This window comes from Somniosus microcephalus, chromosome 12 (assembly GCF_052327205.1).
Source record: "Somniosus microcephalus isolate GS21.2 chromosome 12, FLI_Smic_1.0, whole genome shotgun sequence".
NCBI lineage: Eukaryota > Metazoa > Chordata > Chondrichthyes > Squaliformes > Somniosidae > Somniosus > Somniosus microcephalus.
The window spans coordinates 8060443-8077738 of record NC_140998.1 but is presented as its reverse complement, the minus strand read 5'-3'; the positions used below and the strand labels follow the sequence as shown (position 1 = coordinate 8077738).

At 50.0% G+C, this 17296-nt stretch overlaps 1 protein-coding gene across 1 annotated transcript in view; it reads right to left on the bottom strand.

Moving 5' to 3' along the window:
- LOC147109011 (uncharacterized) overlaps positions 1 to 17296 on the bottom strand; it is a 552618-nt gene that overhangs the window by 135665 nt on the left and 399657 nt on the right. Inside the window, exons 68-74 of the mRNA XM_086002569.1 lie at positions 15583 to 15730; positions 13523 to 13617; positions 9159 to 9390; positions 7856 to 8050; positions 6925 to 7050; positions 6313 to 6468; positions 5222 to 5380 (exon numbers count right to left, since the gene is read on the bottom strand). Coding sequence (XP_085858695.1) covers positions 5222 to 5380; positions 6313 to 6468; positions 6925 to 7050; positions 7856 to 8050; positions 9159 to 9390; positions 13523 to 13617; positions 15583 to 15730 — 1111 coding nt within the window. The remainder of the gene's footprint in view (positions 1 to 5221; positions 5381 to 6312; positions 6469 to 6924; positions 7051 to 7855; positions 8051 to 9158; positions 9391 to 13522; positions 13618 to 15582; positions 15731 to 17296) is intronic.

Sequence of the window (17296 nt, the reverse complement as noted above, 5' to 3'; positions counted from 1 at the left end):
TGACATCACCCCTGAATGGCCTGGCTCCAATTTTAAGGTTCTGCCCCCTTGTTCTGGACTCCCCCCACCAGAGGAAATAGTTTCTCTCGATCGACCCTAGCAAACCCTTTTAACATAGGAGGCGAATGCCCACTGATGTAAGAAAAAGGAGACTTACCATCAAGTAACTTTAAAGTAAGCTTTAAGTAACTTATAAACACACTATATACACAAGAGAGGTCTTTACCATGCCTCTGGTAGAAGCCTCTTACAATACTGAACAGACCAGTATTTATACCAGTCCAGCAGGAAGTGACATATGACAGGAAGTGAGGTATGTACACAGTTCATAGTTCATAGTTCACAGGAAGTGATGACATAACTTCCCGGATGTTATCATTTTTATCACATTCTTCCCTCCTGCAGGATTAGGAGGCTGTGGTCTACCTTTTGGTCCGCAGCCGCCGAACAAGGAAGAGTCGCACCCGTTTGGATTCCCGTCGTAGAGGGTCGCTGGTCCGCTTACATGCGGTTGGCCATTGGTCAGAGTCTGTGTGGCCTGGATTGCCCTGTGAAGGGTCGGGGAGATCATGGCTTCGAGTACGAGCCCCAATAGGTTCAAAGTCGGACTGCCTCTGTTCAGAGGGAGGTGCAGAGCTGGTCTGTGGCGGATCAGTACTTTCATGCGCGGTACTGGGAGGGTCGCAACCTTGAGCACGGGGTTCTACCGGCACCAAGCTAGTTGGTGTCCGATCAGGATCCTGGAGAGGGGTACCCGATAGGTCCCAAGAGTTTCCTGGTGAAATGCCATCACCTGATGTCCCACTAGGTCCTGGTGGGCAGGGAGCCAGATCCCGTAATGATACGGTAGATTCTCGGCCGTCGGAATATCGTATGTTTGCATAGGTGGGGTTGGCATCGGTTAGTTCGACCTCGTCTACAAGAGGGTCAGTTTTAGACGTCTGAACGTATCTTCGGAGTAATACAGGTCCAGGAGTAGTTAGCCATGACGGGAGTGATGTCCCATGAGATGAGCGACGCTGGAATCCAAAGAACCGCTCATGAGGTGTAGTATTTGTGGCTGTAGAAAGCAGGGACCGTATAGAGTGCAATGCATCCGGAAGCACTGTTTCCCATTGCTGGTCTGGTAGGCCCCGAGATCTTAAAGCGAGACGTATGGAATTCCAGATGATACCGTTATACCTCTCTACCTGCCCATTTCCGATGGGATGGTATGGTGTTGTTTTGCTTGTAGCAATTCCCCGTTCTGAGAGGTAGTCCTTGAGTTCCCTTGACATAAAGGATGGACCCCGATCTGAGTGAATATAAGCCGGCATGCCACAGAGAGAAAATACCTGCTCAAGGCAGCAGATTACTGTGGACGCCAGCATATTGGAGCAGGGGAAGGCAAACGGAAAACGTGAATATTCGTCGATCATGGTGAGCAAATATGTGTTCCGAGTTGAAGAGGGCACTGGGCCCTTAAAATCGATGCTAAGTCGTTGCATCGGTTGGGTTGCATGTATGAGTATACCATCTGAGGGGCGGAAGAACTGAGGTTTTAATTCCGCACAAAGCCGGCATTCTGAGCATATTTTCTTTACATCTCCAGTGGAAAAAGGGAGATTCCGTGATCGTACGAAATGTAGCATGCGCGTAACGCCAGGATGACACAAACCATTGTGGACATCCATGAGAGTGGAGGATGACATAGTGGAGCAGAATGCCCGTGTGAGGGTGTCCGGGGCCACATTCTCCTTGCCAGGCCGATAGAGAATGGTATAACCAAAAGAGGCCAGTTCCATCCTCCAAAGTTGTATTTTATTATTCTTAATTTTGGTTCGTTTTCGATTATCGAGCATGAAGGTGACTGATCGTTGGTCCGTGATCAATGTAAAGTGCTGGCGAGCTAGAAAATGGTTCCACTTCCGTACTGCCTCTATGATGGCTGTGGCTTCTTTCTCAACCGGAGGATAATGTAGCTCGGCACCTTGTAAGGTCCTGGACATAAATGCTACAGGACGACCTTCCTGATTCAGAGTAGCCGAGATCGCCACCTCCGAGGCATCACATTCAACCACGAAAGGGAGATTCTCATCAATGGAGTGAAGAGCCGCTTTCTCCAACTGTTTTTTGAGAAGGTTAAAGGCTGCAACAGCCGCTGTTCCCAGTGGAAATGATCTAGCATGCAGCAAGGGTTGGATTTCGTCCGAAAAATGAGGAATCCATTTAGCGTAGTATGCAAACAGACCGAGAGCCCGATGTAAAGAAGCCGGATTCTTAGGTGACGGGAGCTCTTGGAGCGGGCGAAGTCTTTCTGGGTCTGGCTTAATGATACCATTGCCTACGCAGTAGCCAAGGATGTTGATGGTCGGTTGCGACTCAACAGATTTGGATTCATTCAGGGTCAAATTACGGCGATGGAGGGCATCCCGAAATTTTTGGAGGTTGGAGTCGTGTTCCTGTTGATCGTGACCTGCAATGGTAATGTTATCAAGATAGGGAAAAGTGTCCCTTAGGTTTTCCTGCTTAACCAGGCCATCCATTGCCCGTTGAAAGACAGCCACTCCATTAGTAACCCCGAATGGGAGGTGACGAAATTGGTACAGCCGTCCATTAGCCTCAAAGGCTGTGTACTGCTTATCTGAGACCTTCAAGGGTAACTGATGATAGGCACTTTTTAAATCGTAAGTTGAGAACACTTTGTATTCGGCCAGTTTATTAACCATATCATCAGTGCGTGGCAATGGGTAGGCGTCCAAGTCGGTATATTGATTGATGGTTTGCGAATAATCGATGCATAGTCGCTGTTTGTGAGGTTTTAGAGGGTTCTTGACAATGATGACTTGAGCCCGCCAGGGCGACGAACATGGTTCAATGATATCCTCTGCTAGAAGTCGAGAGATTTCAGCCGCAATAAAAGATTGGTCTTCCTGATTAAAGCGCCGCGATTTCGTTATTATCGGTTGGCATTGAGGCGGAATACTGGCAAATAATGAGGGTTCATCAAGTGAAGCTGCTGATAATGCACAAAATGGTAATTTAGATGGTATATTAGAAATAGTAAGTCCGGGTTTGGATCCACCAAACTCAATGGTGAGTTTCTTATGCTGTTTTTGGAAGTCCAGCCCTAAGAGGAGATCACTACATAAGTCTTTGAGCACCGAAAGTCGGGTGGAGGGATACATACGACCATGAAGTGTCATATCAACAACACAAAAGCCGGAGATTCTGGTATTAAGTGATGACTGGGCCATCGCAATTGCCTGGTCCGATGGGAAGACATGTAGTTTCAATTTCGCAACAATCTGTTCCTTAATGAAACTATCAGTACTTCCTGAGTCAATTAAGGCATCTAAGGTATGCCCTTTAATTGAAATTTTTGTGGCTGCCTGAGACAGGTTCTGTGGGCAAGCAGCTGTAATTGGTGTCGTTGCACAGAGAGTGGCTAAAACTCTCGGTGTGCTTCTTCGGGAGAGAGCTCGAGAGGAAGCTTGATAGGTCCTAGCTGGAGCATCTTGATAGGCCCTAATTGGGGCAGTTCGGTAGGCCTTAGCTGGATTGGCCCTCGTAGAGGCCCTTGATAGGCAAACTTTAGCAAAGTGTCCTTTTTTCCCGCAATAACTGCAGATTGCATTGCGAGCAGGGCAGGTTTTCCTAGGGTGAAAAGCATCTCCACAAAAGAAGCATTCCTTCCTAGATTGCCAAGAGGCTGCTAAAGTGGGGTCGTCCTCCTCTTCTTCATCAGAATTATCAGAATTAGATTCCCCCATGATAGGGTTCACCTGAGACCGCTTGAATTGTCTGGTTGCAGCTACAGCAGCAGATCGAGATCTGGGCAGCTGATAGAGGTCTGCATTTCTCTTTGCCAAATCCAGTGAACAAGCTAGGTCAAAAGCTTTTTGTAGCTCAAGTGTTTTACTTTCTAGTAGACGCTGGCGTATAAATGGAGAGGCAATCCCGCAGATGAAAGCATCACGAATCATTTCTTGGCGGTACAGCTCAGCTGAGGCTGCCTGAAAGTTACAATCTACGCTGAGCCTGCGAAGTTCTTGCAGGAATTCGTCAATTGATTCCCCTGGCCCTTGTCGGGCTGTGGCCAGTAGATGTCTAGCATAGACCTCATTTGGGGTCTTCGCATACAGTTTCTTAAGTGCCCGAATCACCTCTTCGTAACTATCCCAGTCATCAACATATTCGAACACTTTTGGGGTCACATAATTGACAAGTATCTTCAATTTAGCAGGAGCATCCGCTTTACATTCATCCAGAAAATTCTCAAAAGTACGATACCAATGCTTCCATACCCTGCCAGCTGCTGGTGTATTCGGGTCCAAGTCCAGACGAATAGGTCTAAGGATTTTCTCCATGATGGGTGGTTCCCTGGATCCTTAACTTCCGAGTTTGTCTGAAGGTCTAGTATTTGTCAGTGTAAATACTAAGTTACTTAAATTGATGTAAGAAAAAGGAGACTTACCATCAAGTAACTTTAAAGTAAGCTTTAAGTAACTTATAAACACACTATATACACAAGAGAGGTCTTTGCCATGCCTCTGGTAGAAGCCTCTTACAATACTGAACAGACCAGTATTTATACCAGTCCAACAGGAAGTGACATATGACAGGAAGTGAGGTATGTACACAGTTCATAGTTCATAGTTCACAGGAAATGATGACATAACTTCCCGGATGTTATCATTTTTATCACACCCACCACATCACAAGCCAAGTTTATGCAATCTGTCCTTGTAATTTAACTCTCTAAGCTGCGGTATCATTACAACGACTACACTGCATAAGTACTTAATTGGCTGTAAAGCGCTTTAGAACACACTTAGGTTGTGAAAGGCGCTGGAGAAATGCAAGTTCTTTCTTTCTATGTTTATCTCGTCTATCGGAGTCTGCTCTGTTGACCTCTACCACCGAGAAGGACAAGGGCAGTAGGTGCATGGGAACACCACCACCTCCAAGTTCCCCTCCAAATCACACAACATCCTGACTTGGAAATATATCGCCGATCCTTCAGCGTCGCTGCGTCAAAATCCTGGAACTCCCTCCCTAACAGCACTGTGGGAGCACCTTCACCACACGGACTGCAGCGGTTCAAGGCGGCTCACCACCACCTTCTCAAGGGGTAACTAGGGATGGGCAATAAATGTCGGCCATGCCAGCGACGCCCACATCCCGAGAACTAATCAAGAAAAGCTAACTCAGCACAGGCCAAAGATAAAGAATTCCTCACCTTCTGGAGTCTCTCGATCATCTCCTCGATGCCGCTCTCTGTGTTCTGAGAGACCCGATCTTCCATCTGTTTGAGCCAATCTCCCAGCCTCTTGCTTTTGGTGTTAAACACGACCCACTGCTCGAGCCGGTCACTTATCTCCAGTGTTCGCAAGGACACCTACGGGATTAGTGGATAGAGCCAGTTAGCAGTATTACTGCAAGGAGACAGATGCACTTAGCGTCAGACAGGAGGGACGTCAACAGATAGTCCAACACCAGGCTTCTTGACTAAACCCTCTCAATCTACAACACGGTTCATGCCTGCAGCGGAGAAGGTTCCAGAATTACCGCTCGACACGCAGGATATCCACCGGACCAGCTATACATTTTTTCTTTCTCCCTCTTATCAGAGTCGCCTTATCTGAGGAAGGATGTTCTTGCCATGGAGGGAGTGCAGTGAAGATTCACCAGACTGATACCTGGGATGGCAGGAATGACGTATGAGGAGAGATTGGGTCGATTGGGCTTTTCCTCGCTGGAGTTTAGAAGAATGAGAGGGGATCTCATTGAAACCTATAAAATTCTAACAGGACTAGACAGACTAGATGCAGGAAGGATGTTCCCGATGGCGGGGGAGTCCAGAACCAGGGGTCACAGTCTAAGGATAAGAGGTAGGCCATTTAGGACAGAGATGAGGAGGAATTTCTTGACCCAGAGAGTGATGAACCTGTGGAATTCTCTGCCACACAGGGCAGTTGAGGCCAATTCATTAAATATATTCAAGAAGGAGTTGGATATATTTCTTAAGGCTAAAGGGATCAAGGAATATGGGGAGAAGGCAGGGACAGGGTACTGAATTTGGATGATCAGCCATGATCTCATTGAATGGCGGAACAGGCTCGAGGGGCCGAATGGCCGACTCCTGCTCCTATCTTCTATGTTTCTATGTTATGTTAACGGTGGGTGGGAAGAATAAATACTCATTCCCTTGCGTTCCCTCCTGTTTTCTCAGTAAGTGAGCACTGATGCCTCGGAGGCACTGGACGGGTAGCTCCCCCTGAAGCTGTGCCGTGTCCGGTCCCTTCGCGCCGCGTAACCAGAGTAACTTACCGTCAGACGTAGGTGAGCCCACTGGCTTTCCAGGTGCGCGATCTGTTCTTGGAATCCGACTGCTGCATCGGGAACAAGGTGCTTGCCAAGATCTGCTTTCACGCTGCTCAACTCAGCAAGGCTGTTAGACCAGCGGCGCAGTGGTCCTCCCAGCCCCTGCCATTCAAAATAGAAGCACCGTTACAAACTCTACCAGTCAGCTGTGTGTGTGTGTGTGTGTGTGTGTAGTCTGCGTGCGTGTAGTGTGGGTGTGTGTGCATAATGTAGTGTGTGTGGTGCATGTGTGCCTGTGTACATGTAGTGTGCTTTGAGTGTGCACACGCGTGTATGTGTAATGTGCTATGAGTGCGCACATGCGTGTGTACATGTAGTGTGTACATGTAGTGTGCTGCGTGCGCACACGTGTGTGTGTGTACGTGTAGTGTGCTGTGAGTGCGCACACGCGTATGTACATGTAGTGTCCCGTGAGTGCGCACACGCTATTCCCCCAGGATTCTGCCCGTACTCAAATCCCCGCGGGTGAACACCCCGCCAACACTCACTACCTGGGCTCACACGTTAGACGTTCACTCCTCCCACCATTCACTGGTTTAATAAAGATCAGGGTCTTACCTGGAGTTTGCTTTGCTCTCTGTGCAGGTCTTTGCTGGACTTGGGCAGGGCCCTGCTCACATCCGCTCTGAACTCTCGGAGTTTCACACCCAACGCGGTTACCTCCTCCCCACATCTGTCACACGTCTGTCCATATCAACACAAAGACACAGAATGGTGGGTGGGTGGGTGACAGGGGACTCGGGCAGTTTACAACAGTAGACTGCCCCCAACTTCACAATGTTATAAACCAAGGTCCCGTCTGCCCACTCAGGTGGAAGTTAGCGATCCCATGGCACTATTGGTGACCTGGGCCAAAACTGGTCCCTCAACCAACATCACTAAAACAGATGATCTGGTCATTATCACACTGCTGTTTGTGGGAGCTTGCTGTGCTGAAACTGTCTGCTGCTTTTCCCACATTACAACAGTGACTACACTTCAAAAAGTTCTTCATTGGCTGTGAAGCGCTTTGGGATGTCCTGAGGCTGTGAAAGACGCTATAGAAATACAAGTTCTTTCTTTCCTTCCTTCGACCAGCCGGCCTGACTCAGTAAAAAGGTACCCAAGGGGATAGACCTGTGTCCAGGGGCTGGGATTCTTCCTCCCACTCAGCAACAGATAACTAAAGGCCACTGCACTAACAGCGAGGACCCACAATGGGTAGCTTAAGAGCTGTACTGTGTAGTAGCTGGTTAAACTCTAGCCGTACCCCAACACACACTTGGGGGTCTCTGACCATCAACCTAAATTCTCCAAGTTCAGATCGGGTGGGGGCTGGGTGGGGAGGGAGGGGAGGTGTCTATCTGGGCCGAGTGTGCACTCCATATTGGGCCAAGAGAAAGACCTACTTCTGTGGACTCCAGGGTACTTTGGTTTGGGGTCTTAGCCTTGGCGCTGGGACACTGTGTGCAGCAGTCAGTGGATGGGAGTATGAAGATATGGAGTGTACCTTCTCCATGTCAGTCAGTTCTATCCTCTTGTCCTTTAGCTGCGAATTGGCGGACTCCCAGGCCTCCTGCAGCTGGCACAGTTGGCCCCCGAGCGATGCTTGTGTTTGGGCGTCGGCCGCTGACAGGAGCTCTCTCCCCGCCTCCAGCGTCAGTGCGTAGCGCGACTTGTGGCGCCCGAGGTTCCTCTCTTGGTGCTTGGAGATAAACAGAGTCGTAAGGTTCTGACGCAAACTGTGGTCAACATTCCCGCAAAGTGGCCATCACACAGCACAGAAGGCGGCCATTCGGCCCATCGTGCTTGTGCTGGCTCTTTGAAAGAGCGATCCAATTAGTCCCACTCCCCCCTGCTCTCTCCCCGTAGACCTGCAAATGTTTCCACTTCATTTATCCAATTCCCTTTTGGAAAGTTCCTATTGAATCAGCTTCCTATCTGGTTCTTTTGCCAGTCACCTTCAATCTGTGTCCTCTGGTTACCGACCCTTCTGCCACTGGAAACAGTTTCTTCTTATTTACTCTATCAGGGGCGTTTGATTATGTTTAGCCCATTGTGTTTGACTGGCCGAGAGTCACCGGCGTTGAGTCCTTGGCACAGAGCGGTGTTGGTGTCTCTGTGTGTTTGTGTTGTGGCACGTGACTGGGTCGCTTGTGCTCACTGCTTTGCTTTATCTTAGCGCCGGGTTACACACGAGGGTGTTTCACTGATACATAAAATAATTCAAAAGTTCTAATGGAATGTTGGCCTTTATCTCGAGGGGGCTGGAACACAAAGGGGAGGAAGGATGTGAAGGCTTTGGAGAGGGTGCAGAAGAGATGATTCCAGGGGTGAGGGATTAGTTATCTGGATAGACTGGAGAAGCTGGGGTTGTTCTCCTTGGAGCAGAGAAGACTAAGAGGAGGTTTGATAGAGGTGTTCAAAATCATGAGGGGTTTAGATTAGAGTAAAAAAATAAAGAGAAACTGTTTCCAATGGCTGAAGGGTCGCTAACCAGAGGGCTCAGATTTAAGGTGATTGGGAAAAGAACCGGAGGCGACATGAGGAAAAATATTTTTACGCAGCGAGTGGTTAGGATTTGGAACGCACTGCCTGATAGGGCGGTGCGGGCAGATTCAATACCAGGCTTCAAAAGGGAATTGGACAAATACTTGAAGGAGTAAAAGTGGCAGGAATATGGGGAAAGAGCGGGGGCGTGGGACTAACGGGATTGCTCTTCGAAAGAGCCGGCACAGACTCGATGGGCTGAATGGCCTCCTCCTATGCTGTACTATTCTGTGATTCTATGCTTCAGTAGTACAGCCGCTTACCTTAACATCCTCGACCAGTCCCCACAGCTGCCGCAGACGATAGCAGCTCAGGTGGTCCATGGCCCGCAGTTGATTCGAGGTGCCGGCGAGCAGCTTGTGCAGTTTAGCCGCAGAGTTGTCGTGGCAACGCCACTGGTTGGCGAGGGCACAGACGGTGTCTTGGCGTTGCCGGACTCTCCGGACCAGCCCGTGCCAGCGCTCCTTCAGAGCGGAGAGATTCAGGGTGAAGGTGCTTTTGGGAAAAAAAAGATTATTATAATAAAGAAAAGCTTTCCTCATTTTCCCTGCCCCCGTCTCCGCCCGACAGCTTGCCAAGGGTGCGGTCCGACTGGCACCCGGTCCCCGGAAGGAAGGTCATTTCCCCTCCGCCCCAACCCGGGCAATGGGCACTTCCCGGGGCGCAGGGCAGAGCCCACTGTGTCAGAGCTCCACACATCATGGCCTTATCAGCAGGAGCGAGAGAGTGGGGAGCGGACCTGTAGTTCCCCCGACCCCCCATGGAGAGATGGAGGGGGGGAGGGGAGAGAGAGAGAGAGAGAGCACGGAGAGAGAGAGAGAGAGAGAGCAGAGAGAGAGAAAGAGAGAAAAAGAGAGAGAGAGCGAGAGAGAGCACGGAGAGAGAGCGCGCGCGGACAGAGAGAGAGAGAGAGAGAGAGAGAGAGAGAGTGCGGACATGGAGAGAGCGTGCGCGCGCGGACAGAGAGAGAGGGGGGGAGAGAGAGAGAGGACAGAGAGGGAGAGGAGAGAGAGACGGAGAGAGAGGGAGAGACGGACGGAGAGAAAGAAAGCAACGAGACGGAGAGCGAGCGAAAGAGAGAGACAGAGAGAGAGAAAGAGAGAGACGGAGAGCGAGAGAAAGAGAGAGACGGAGAGCGAGAGAAAGAGAGAGACGGAGAGCGAGAGAGAGAGACGGAGAGCGAGAGAAAGAGAGAGACGGAGAGCGAGAGAAAGAGAGAGACGGAGAGAAAGAGAAAGACGGAGAGCGAGAGAAACGGAGAGAGAGAAAGAGAGAGACGGAGAGAGAGACGGAGAGAGAGAGACGGAGCGAGAGAAAGAGAGAGACGGAGAGAGAGAGACGGAGCGAGAGAAAGAGAGAGACGGAGAGCGAGAGAAGGAGAGAAAGAGAGAGACGGAGAACGAGAGAGAGAGAGAGAGACGGAGAGAAAGAGAGAGAGACGGAGAGAGAGAAAGAGAGAGAGACGGAGAGAGAGAAAGAGAGAGAGACGGAGAGAGAGAAAGAGAGAGAGAGAAAGAGAGAGAGAGAAAGAGAGAGACGGAGAGCGAGAGAAAGAGAGAGACGGAGAGCGAGAGAAAGAGAGAGACGGAGAGAGAGAGAAAGAGAGAGACGGAGAGCGAGAGAAAGAGAGAGACGGAGAGCGAGAGAAAGAGAGAGACGGAGAGCGAGAGAAAGAGAGAGACGGAGAGCGAGAGAAAGAGAGAGACGGAGAGCGAGAGAAGGAGAGAAAGAGAGAGACGGAGAATGAGAGAGAGAGAGACGGAGAGAAAGAGAGAGAAACGGAGAGAGAGAAAGAGAGAGACGGAGAGAGAGAAAGAGAGAGACGGAGAGAGACGGAGCGAGAGAAAGAGAGAGACGGAGAGAGAGAGACGGAGCGAGAGAAAGAGAGAGACGGAGAGCGAGAGAAGGAGAGAAAGAGAGAAACAGAAATGCATTTCCTCCTAAAATGCGAAAAATTCAACACATCAAGAAACATATTATTCAACAAGCTAAGCCAAACAACCCCAGATTTCAAGGAATTGGATGATCTGTCAAAATTGAGATTAGTCCTAGGAGAAGGAGACAGACCATACCTTGGGGCCAAATATGTAACAACATGTCACAACCTGAGGACTGTTTAAAATTAAGACTGTTTAAAATTAATATTGAACGTACCAAATGAAGTACAAAGACTGTTTAAAATTAATATTGTTTAAAAGTAATATTGTATGTACCCAACAAATGTCAAATCGATTGACACCTACAGAATGTTGGAAAACTGTACCTTTTTGCTATGTAAGCTTTGGCAATATGGTTCTCTGTAAACTTTCATGCCAATAAAGCATTTTTAATTGGAATTGGAAATTGGAGAGAGACGGAGAATGAGAGAGAGAGAGAGAGAGAGACGGAGAGAAAGAGAGAGAGACGGAGAGAGAGAAAGAGAGAGACGGAGAGAGAGAAAGAGAGAGAGACGGAGAGAAAGAGAGAGACGGAGAGAGAGAAAGAGAGAGACGGAGAGAGAGAAAGAGAGACAGAGAGAGACGGAGAGAAAGAGAGAGACGGAGAGAGAGAAAGAGAGAGACGGAGAGAGAGAAAGAGAGAGACGGAGAGAGAGAAAGAGAGAGACGGAGAGAGAGAAAGAGAGAGACGGAGAGAGAGAAAGAGAGAGACGGAGAGAGAGAAAGAGAGAGACGGAGAGAGAGAAAGAGAGAGACGGAGAGAGAGAAAGAGAGAGACGGAGAGAAAGAGAGAGACGGAGAGAAAGAGAGAGACGGAGAGAAAGAGAGAGACGGAGAGAAAGAGAGAGACGGAGAGAAAGAGAGAGACGGAGAGAAAGAGAGAGACGGAGAGAAAGAGAGAGACGGAGAGAAAGAGAGAGACGGAGAGAAAGAGAGAGACGGAGAGAAAGAGAGAGACGGAGAGAAAGAGAGAGACGGAGAGAAAGAGAGAGACGGAGAGAAAGAGAGAGACGGAGAGAAAGAGAGAGACGGAGAGAAAGAGAGAGACGGAGAGAAAGAGAGAGACGGAGAGAAAGAGAGACGGAGAGAAAGAGAGACGGAGAGAAAGAGAGACGGAGAGAAAGAGAGACGGAGAGAAAGAGAGGCGGAGAGAAAGAGAGGCGGAGAGAAAGAGAGGCGGAGAGAAAGAGAGGCGGAGAGAAAGAGAGGCGGAGAGAAAGAGAGGCGGAGAGAAAGAGAGGCGGAGAGAAAGAGAGGCGGAGAGAAAGAGAGACGGAGAGAAAGAGAGACGGAGAGAAAGAGAGGCGGAGAGAAAGAGAGGCGGAGAGAAAGAGAGGCGGAGAGAAAGAGAGACGGAGAGAAAGAGAGACGGAGAGAAAGAGAGACGGAGAGAAAGAGAGACGGAGAGAAAGAGAGACGGAGAGAAAGAGAGGCGGAGAGAAAGAGAGGCGGAGAGAAAGAGAGGCGGAGAGAAAGAGAGGCGGAGAGAAAGAGAGGCGGAGAGAAAGAGAGGCGGAGAGAAAGAGAGGCGGAGAGAAAGAGAGGCGGAGAGAAAGAGAGGCGGAGAGAAAGAGAGGCGGAGAGAAAGAGAGGCGGAGAGAAAGAGAGGCGGAGAGAAAGAGAGACGGAGAGAAAGAGAGACGGAGAGAAAGAGAGACGGAGAGAAAGAGAGGCGGAGAGAAAGAGAGGCGGAGAGAAAGAGAGGCGGAGAGAAAGAGAGGCGGAGAGAAAGAGAGGCGGAGAGAAAGAGAGGCGGAGAGAAAGAGAGGCGGAGAGAAAGAGAGGCGGAGAGAAAGAGAGGCGGAGAGAAAGAGAGGCGGAGAGAAAGAGAGGCGGAGAGAAAGAGAGACGGAGAGAAAGAGAGACGGAGAGAAAGAGAGACGGAGAGAAAGAGAGACGGAGAGAAAGAGAGACGGAGAGAAAGAGAGACGGAGAGAAAGAGAGACGGAGAGAGAGAGAAACAGAGAGAAAGAGAGAGAATAGAATATGCGATCAATGTCTGGCCGGCGAGGTTGAAACAGAGATGCATTTCCTCCTAAAATGCGAAAAATTCAACACATCAAGAAACATATTATTCAACAAGCTAAGCCAAACAACCCCAGATTTCAAGGAATTGGATGACCTGTCAAAATTGAGATTAGTCCTGGGAGAAGGAGACAGACCATACCTTGGGGCCAAATATGTAACAACATGTCACAACCTGAGGACTGTTTAAAATTAAGACTGTTTAAAATTAATATTGAACGTACCAAATGAAGTACAAAGACTGTTTAAAATTAATATTGTTTAAAAGTAATATTGTATGTACCCAACAAATGTCAAATCGATTGACACCTACAGAATGTTGGAAAACTGTACCTTTTTGCTATGTAAGCTTTGGCAATATGGTTCTCTGTAAACTTTCATGCCAATAAAGCATTTGAATTGGAATTGGAGAGAAAGAGAGAAAGAGAGAGAGAGAGAGAGAGAGAGAGACGGAGCGAGAGAAAGAGAGACGGAGCGAGAGAAAGAGAGAGACGGAGAGAGAAAGAGAGACGGAGAGAGAGAGAAAGAGAGACGGAGAGAGAGAGAAAGAGAGAGACGGATGGAGAGGGGGAAGAGAGAGTGGAGAGACGGTAGAATGAAGAGCAAGGTCCTGCTTCGAGGCCCAGCAACACGAGGATGTCAGGCTGCTCCAGTCACTGCCTCACCTGTCCTGGGCTTCACCTCTCGGGATCAGATTTAGGGCCTCACTCACAACAGATTCCAAAATCTGCTGGGCAATGGAAACCTCCGCCTGGAAGAGCTGCAATGGAAACAGAGTTACAGTGAGGGTCAGGTTATCTCCAGACCGAGTTAGGAGCTCCTAGCACCGAGCTCCACACCCAGAACCACAACAAGTAAAACACACAGACTGGTCCTTGCTGGAAATGAGCAACACTCAGCAGGTCCGGCAGCATCTGCCGAGAGAAAAGTATGATAGAAATTTCTTTAGCACCTTTCATGACCTCAGGATGTCCCAAAGCGCTTTACAGCCAATGAAGTACTTTTGAAGTGCAGTCACTGCTGTAATGTAGGAAACACAGCAGCCAATTTACACACAGCAAGCTCCCACAAACAGCAATGTGACAGTGACCAGGTAATCTGCTATAGTGATGTTGGTTAAAGGATAAATATTGGCCTAGGACACCGGGGAGAACTCCCCTGCTTTTCTGTGAAATAGTGTCGTGGGATCTTTTACATCCACCTGAGAGGTTTAATGTCTCATTCCAACAGTGTAGCACTCTCTCAGTACTGCAGTCGCCCCAAGCCAGATGGCTCTCAGACGTGCAGCTACGCTCCTGTGTACAGTTTTGGTCTTCTTACCTAAGGAAGGATATACTTGCCATAGAGGGAGTGCAACAAAGGTTCACCAGACTGGTTCCTGGGATGGGGGGATTGTCCTATGAGGAGAGATTGAGTAGACTCGGCCTATATTCTCTAGAGTTTAGAAGAATGAGAGGTGATCTCATTGAAACATACAAAATTCTTACAGGGCTTGACAGGGTAGATGCAGGGAGGATGTTTCCCCTGGCTGGGGAGTCTAGAACCAGGGGTCACAGCCTCAGGATAAAGGATCGGCCAGTTAGGACTGAGATGAGGAGAAATTTCTTCACTCAGAGGGTGGTGAATCTTTGGAATTCTCTACCCCAGAGGGCTGTGGAGGCTCAGTCGTTGAGTATATTCAAGACAGAGATCGATAGATTTTTGAATATTAAGGGAATCAAGGGATATGGGGATAGTGCAGGAAGGTGGAGTTGAGATCGATGATCAGCCACGATCTTATTGAATGGCGGAGCAGGCTCGAGGGGCCGAATGGCCGACTCCTGCTCCTAGTTCTTATGTTTCTGCCTCCCCTTCCTCCCAGTACAGGGCACTGCCAGGGTGCAGGCCTGAGCTGAATGTCCAGGCCAGGGAACATGGGAACAGTGGTCCTGCAGAGAGCACAGGACACCCACACCATGATGGACCAGTCGGGTAGCCAGTGGACACTCCCTCCCCCCGCCCCGAGGTAAATGGGCCCGTTTGTTGATGAGTGAGAAATGATGGGCTCCCAATCGAGCTTGGGAGAATAAACAGTGAACAGTACAAACCTGGGCCGCTCAGCATCACAAGGGGTGCATCATCTAATAAAATTCCAGAGCACCCCGCATAGCCTCTCCCACTGTCACCATAGCAACGGTGCCCGTATAACCGGCTGCTGGCAGAGGTCTTTAAAGGCACAGGCACATATACACTGAGCCACAGCCATAGGAAGTCCCCTTAAAGGCACAGGCACATGTACACTGAGCCACATCCGTAGGTAGTTCCCTTAAAGGCACAGGCACATGTACACTGAGCCACATCCGTAGGAAGTTCCCTTAAAGGCACAGGCACATGTACACAGCCACATCCATAGGTAGTTCCCTTAAAGGCACAGGCACATGTACACTGAGCCACATCCGTAGGAAGTCCCCTTAAAGGCACAGGCACATGTACACTGAGCCACATCCGTAGGAAGTCCCCTTAAAGGCACAGGCACATGCACATGCTCATTTTGCCAAATATGTAAGAAGTGCCTATAAAGATGCAGGCAAATGCTCATTGTGCCACAACCATCGGTGGATCACCTTAAAGGTGCAGGCACATGTGCATTGGACTCTTCCCACACTCAGTGCTAATCACCGTCACCAAGCCCGCTTGCTGGGTGGGCAATGCCCCTTTAAGGGTGGCGAATGGGGCCGAATCTCACCTCATGGGTTTCCTGCTGTTCTTTCAGCCCCTCGTAGCTGCCGGCGACGTCAACCGCCAGCCCCTCCTCCACTTTCTCCAGGAACTGCCTCCATCGCTCACACTTCTGGCCAAAGCTGCTCTCTTGCAGCATAACCTTCTGTAGTTCACTGAAACCACAAATAATAAATAATTTGATTGAGGTGTTCAAAATCATGAAGAGTTTTGATGCAGTAAAGAAGAAGAAACTGTTTCCAGTGGCAGGAGGGTCGGTAACCAGAGGACTCAGACTGAAGGTGATTGGTGAAAGAACCAGAGGGGGGCGAGCTTGAGCACAGAGCTTAGAGACAGAGCTGGGTGAACGCAACCGGAGTGGGTCGCGAGCAGAGTGGAGGAATTTAGTGAGAGCACGACTCGGTGGAGAGGAGGAAGGCGGTTGAGACATCTGACTGAAAAGGAGGAGTGGAGCCACAGAACCCAAGGACTCTAAGTTAATAGGTCCGAGAGAGGACGAGCGGGAGAGCGAGAGGAGCGGCTGCAGGTAAAGGTAGGCCCGAGAGCCCAGAGTCTGGAGGGAGCACGAGCGTCAGGGAGTGAGATCAAAAAAACTACAGTGACGTCAGCACAAGGGAAGGAGCAGATTGGTGAATAGCTGGTGATTTATCTATATATATATAAAGCGGCTCTTCTGTCTGTCTGTCCCGATGTCTGTCTGTCTGTCTGCCTGTCCGTGTTCTATACGTTTGAAAGTTACAGAGCGTACCGACGCGCGTGTCGCCTCAAAAGAAAGCTTGCGATTCCGGACCGGTCATAGGCGTATTTACGTTTCGGCCGCACAAAAATCCCGCCCGCGGTATCCGAAAAACGTTCAGCGTTCCGCTCATTAGCATCTCATTAGCGACCGTGTGACGTCGAGGTCGACCAATCGGACGGCGGGTTCCTGGCGCGTGCCGTCCGACAGTTGAGTGTCGAGTGACTCGACGATTGACCAATCCTACGCTTCGGTGACCTGACCGGTCGACCAATCGGTGCGTGTGTGGGCGGGCCTTATCCTTCTGAACCGAGGTGAGTGGCCGCCATCTTGATTTTTAACGATTTTTTCCCCCACACTTTCTGTGTGTTAGGGAACTAAGGTAAATATTTTAATGATGTGTTAGGGAATTAAATAACAATTTATTTGTGTTTTAAATTGTCTTTAGCAACAGGAGGAACTGAAGTGATCCCCTAACCGCCGCCGTCCCCAAACCGGCGTTTTTAAAAATCAAAAACGTTCTCTCTCTCTCTCTCCCCTCTCTCCTTCTCCTCTTCCCTCTCTCCCTCTCCTCTTCCCTCTCTCCCTCTCTCCTCTTCCCTCTCTCCCTCTCTCCTTCTCCTCTTCCCTCTCTCTCTCTCTCTACTTCCCCCTCTCAGGTTTCACGGTGTCGGGCCGTAGCGCGGGCGGGCCGCCCGAAGTTTCCTGATCACTAACGGCCACCAGGCCGCCTCGCGCCGCCCGCACTCACCTCGCATGCGCCGCCCGCACTGATTACAGCCGGGGGGGGGGGGCGGGGCTCGGAGAGCGCAGCTCTCGGCCGGGGGGGGCGGGGCTCGGAGAGCGCGGCTCTGTGCCGGGGGGGCGGGGCTCGGAGAGCGCGTCTCTCGGCCGGGGGGGGGCGGGGCTCGGAGAGAAGAGGCCGCCAGTTGCGAAGCCGCCTTGACGCCGGCACGCATGCGCACGGCCCGCCACTGCGTCTAGG